At 41.2% G+C, this 4,058-nt stretch overlaps 1 protein-coding gene across 1 annotated transcript; it reads right to left on the bottom strand.

Annotated features, from left to right (window-relative positions):
- Window positions 1–2,760: 2,760 nt before the first annotated feature.
- Window positions 2,761–3,621, bottom strand: LOC138308765 (uncharacterized protein F54H12.2-like). Its single transcript, XM_069249786.1, has one exon. The coding sequence runs from the start codon at window positions 3,619–3,621 to the stop codon at window positions 2,761–2,763; it is 861 nt and encodes a 286-aa protein (XP_069105887.1).
- Window positions 3,622–4,058: the final 437 nt, after the last annotated feature.

Genomic DNA, 4,058 nt, shown 5'->3' with positions numbered 1-4,058 from the left:
AATCACCGGAATGCTCCACAGAAGAGTCACTGGAAGTCCCCATGGTCGGAGACGCGTCACCGGAAGTTTCCACGCCCGGGGAAGAGTCATCGGAAGGCTCCGCAGAAGAGTCACCGGAAGTCCCCGCGTTCGGAGAAGTATCGTCGGAAGTTTCGACGCCCGGTGAAGAGCCGCCGGATTGGTCAGCTGACGAAAAAAGGATTCACTATCGTGTCATTATCAGAATTTCTAACCTTCTGCTTACAGATTTTTATGTGTCCTTTTAGATTGTCCTTTCTTCCGAATGTTTTCAAACAAAGGGTGCAAGTGTAAGGATTTCGTTTCTCATGCACACTTTTCACATGTCTTTTCAAATTACTCCCATTGCTAAATGTTGCATTGCACACACTGCAACGATGGTCTCTCTTTTGATGAACATCTTTTACATGTCTTAATAAATTTGTATGATGATTAAATTCTTTCTTGCAGATATCACAGATTTTTTTTACATGATGTGATCGCTCGTGTCGGCTGAGTTGATTCCTCGTCTTAAATTTCTTTTCACAGGATTCACATTGGTGTACCGCTTCTTCATTATCTCTCGATTTCTTAGTTGGAGATAACTCAATGCCTTCCAATAAACGCTTGAAACATTTTAAACTTTTTTTTTTGCGCATTCGTCTCCTTCAACATATCTGGCTAGTAGAGAGGATAAAGATCCGTCCGCCATGGCGGACGTCGATAACTATTCTGAGAAAATCTGCCTCGCCTTCGAACGTTTTTAAATCTAGATTTTGAATGTGAACCATTTACGCTTTGTCTCTAGGTTACGCATGAAGTGCTCGGGTGTGGATTTAAAAAACATTTTTCCTCCGCTTTGTGACTTCCTTCGCTGACGCTTGCTGCGTCTGATTGGTGTATCAGTTTTAGAAATGACCTCACGGTTCAATCCATTGTCCGTTTCTGGTCTATTGTCCTTTTTCGATCTATTTTTAGGAATGTCGTCACTCTCCTTAGGTTTCAAATTTTCTTTTATGAGTAATCTCGCTATCGACGTTTTTTTACATTTTCTAAGGGCTTAACACTTTCCTTGTCGGCTATTGTCAAATCTTCAATCTTCTGATTTTTACTCATCGATAATAGATCCGTATATTTCACCCTAGGTATTAACACTAATTCTCGAGCCATTTCAGATAGTTCTCCAGGAATATTGGTAGAATTTTTTTAACTGCAAGAATTCTTCGACGACGCTCACGATGACTTATCCCTTTGCTTAAGACTTTTGATATGGCGAGTCTCCTGATTAGACAGTCTCTTTTTACTATCTTCTGATATCGTAATATTATTCATGACTGTGTTATATATGATGTCAGTTATAAATTGTAACTGCTCTTTCGTCAATGTTAATAACAAGCCTTTCCTCTGTTCGTTGGAGGCCGCAAGCCAAAATTCTATGAAAGGTTTCATGTCGGAAAGTAGAAAACTGTGTCCTCTCCTACGAGAATCTTTGTCCGTAATGGAGGAAGACTTATGTTTACTCCTTCTATATTAGCTGTGGGTCGAACTGGGGATACGTCGGCCACCAGATAGCCGTTACTGCTCCGAAGTTGCCGATTTGAATGAACTTCTAAAAATAACTTAATTGGTTGGGAAACATCTGTCTTCCCAACGTCTCTATTTGTAATGATCTCTATAGTTTTTGAAGAGAACAAAAAGTAGGGACGTGTTCAAGCTCAAGGGTTCGCATTGGACCTTACCACTTTTAGGTAACATAGTTTGTACCTAGAAATAAAACGGTGAAATTCATCGTGAGAGATTTCACGCAAAACTTCTTTTTCTAGGTCTGAACTATTGATCCTTCACTCATACAGTCATTCGATGATTAGAATCTTGTGTCCTTCGGTAATGTACCCCATTCAATCAAATCGCTCCCTGATCCGGTAAACCCGTATGAAATTATGTGATATCTATAATTTCCTTTGCAGGTCCATTCTAAATACATGGGTTGACAACGTGTCCAGTCAAAACACACGATTATTCTTTTTGATCCGCCTCGCTGAAACTTACCAGTCGTCCCATTTTCATGAATCTTTTTAGTCAAATTGGTCTTTCCGCTACCCGATGGTCCTGCTAAATCATTGATTCTTACACCGGCGATTGAAACTTCAACAGAGGGGTTTAACGTGATATTACCTCCGCCATGGCTCTTCACGAGAATGAAAACTGTCGAATAAAAAACAGAAACCACTTAATATCATTTCCGACCCCTCCCCCCCCCCCCCATATCTTTTTTATCTCTACAGGTCAGCACAACAAGACTGAATTACGATTTATGTATGTTTCAAACAATTTGGATATAGTCTAGCCCCATTTATATAACTATTCTAATTATACATCGTTTTCGTGGAAATTACGGCTAAAATGTTTAAAGATAGATGACATGGATAATCCCCCTACATCTATGCAAAAGATAATACAGGCAGAAACTGACCGCATGTAATTGAGCTAGAACTCTGTAGACGTTTCTCGTTATGGACTCGATGCATGGAATCCGAAATACGCTGGAGAATGTCCGTAGCTATCGAAGAATTCCGATTTTTTCTTTGGACTCGTAATAAAAAGCGACCCAATGTCTTCCTGGTAGATGACTTGCGTCGGTGTTGACGATGAAACCGCACGGGAAGGTTCTCAATACGGGTATTTGATCTCTAGCGTAAACTCCAAGTATGCTGTGTCTCATTTTAGGATCACATTCGATGACGCATTGTAACTCCCGAGTATTCATGTTAGAATGACGTCTCTGGCCTCTGTGACTTCGAAATAACCTGGGTACTCGGCGTAAATGATGCAGGATACCGTTTCTGTTAACGCAGTACCGAAGGTAACATCCAATCTGACGTTTCCTTGTTTAAGCAGTGTTAAATATTGTCCTCCTCTGAATTTAGGTTCGAGATCGAACGTGTATAGGGCATACCCTAGACCAATGTCATCTCTTTCGATGTTAGAGCCGGAGTCATCCAACCACTTACCAGTCGACTGTAGCATACTTCTTAAGATGGATATAGTCTGAGGATCCGTGCCGTATTTCGGTTTTAATGAATTACCACCGACCGGTATACCATCGATATAAAGTCCTATGTTTGTGACGTCGTAACCTTGAAAGTACCACGGATTTTCTGCATAATCACCGGTAGCACCTGTTGATTTAACGAATCCCACAACGACCTGGTTAGGTCTCATTCCTTGAAACATGTTATCATAAGTAAAGTTGGTGGCTCCCACTGGTATAGTCATCTGTTTGATCATCGTTTGAGTAAATGGATACTTGGCATTAGTCGATTCTAATGCTTTACTCTGGGCATAGATCACGGCTGGGTTGATCTTAACTTTGCATACGCGTAACCGTATATCGTCGAAAGCGATCCGATAATCGGGTGCGACATCTCCCGATAAAAGGGAGAATGCCGGTTTCGATCGATACAACTTTATACCGACATTAACCTGATTGATTAGATATCTATCCATTCTAAACAGATCGTGACATACCGGACCGACCATGTCCACGACTCTAGACCCCTGAAAGCATTGCGCTCTCTTGAGGAGAGCTCCATTGGTTCCGTTTCGAGGGCTACTTTCATCCATATCTCCCTCATCATCACGCTCCCATATCTGCGTCCCTAATTGAGTGTTTTTAGCCTCTCTCCCATACCTTAAGAGACTCTGGATGTATGCCTTGTAAGGGAATAATTAGTAGTAGAAACGACCGTTTTTCCATTGAGAGAGACGTCTACTTGCTGGAACAATGATGGTAAAAATAGGTTGATGGGTCCGACGTCTTCCGTTAATGAGATGTTGGTTCCGTCAGCTTTGACGATCTTCACTTTTGCATAGAGAAGAGTATTCTGAAGGTCTAATAATTCCATTCCATTTTGACCACTGAGCACGAACTCCACCGATGATTCATTCGTTATTTGTGATATAGGTAACACATCTTGATAGTATATGTTTTCTACAGCCGTCCGAGTTGGAGGTAAATCAAATAAAGCCAGTTCTGAAGGCTGTGCTTCTCTAAAGAAATC

The sequence above is a fragment of the Argopecten irradians genome, chromosome 15 (assembly GCF_041381155.1).
Source record: "Argopecten irradians isolate NY chromosome 15, Ai_NY, whole genome shotgun sequence".
Classification (NCBI taxonomy): Eukaryota; Metazoa; Mollusca; class Bivalvia; order Pectinida; family Pectinidae; genus Argopecten; species Argopecten irradians.
This window is presented reverse-complemented; position numbering and strand designations above follow the sequence as displayed.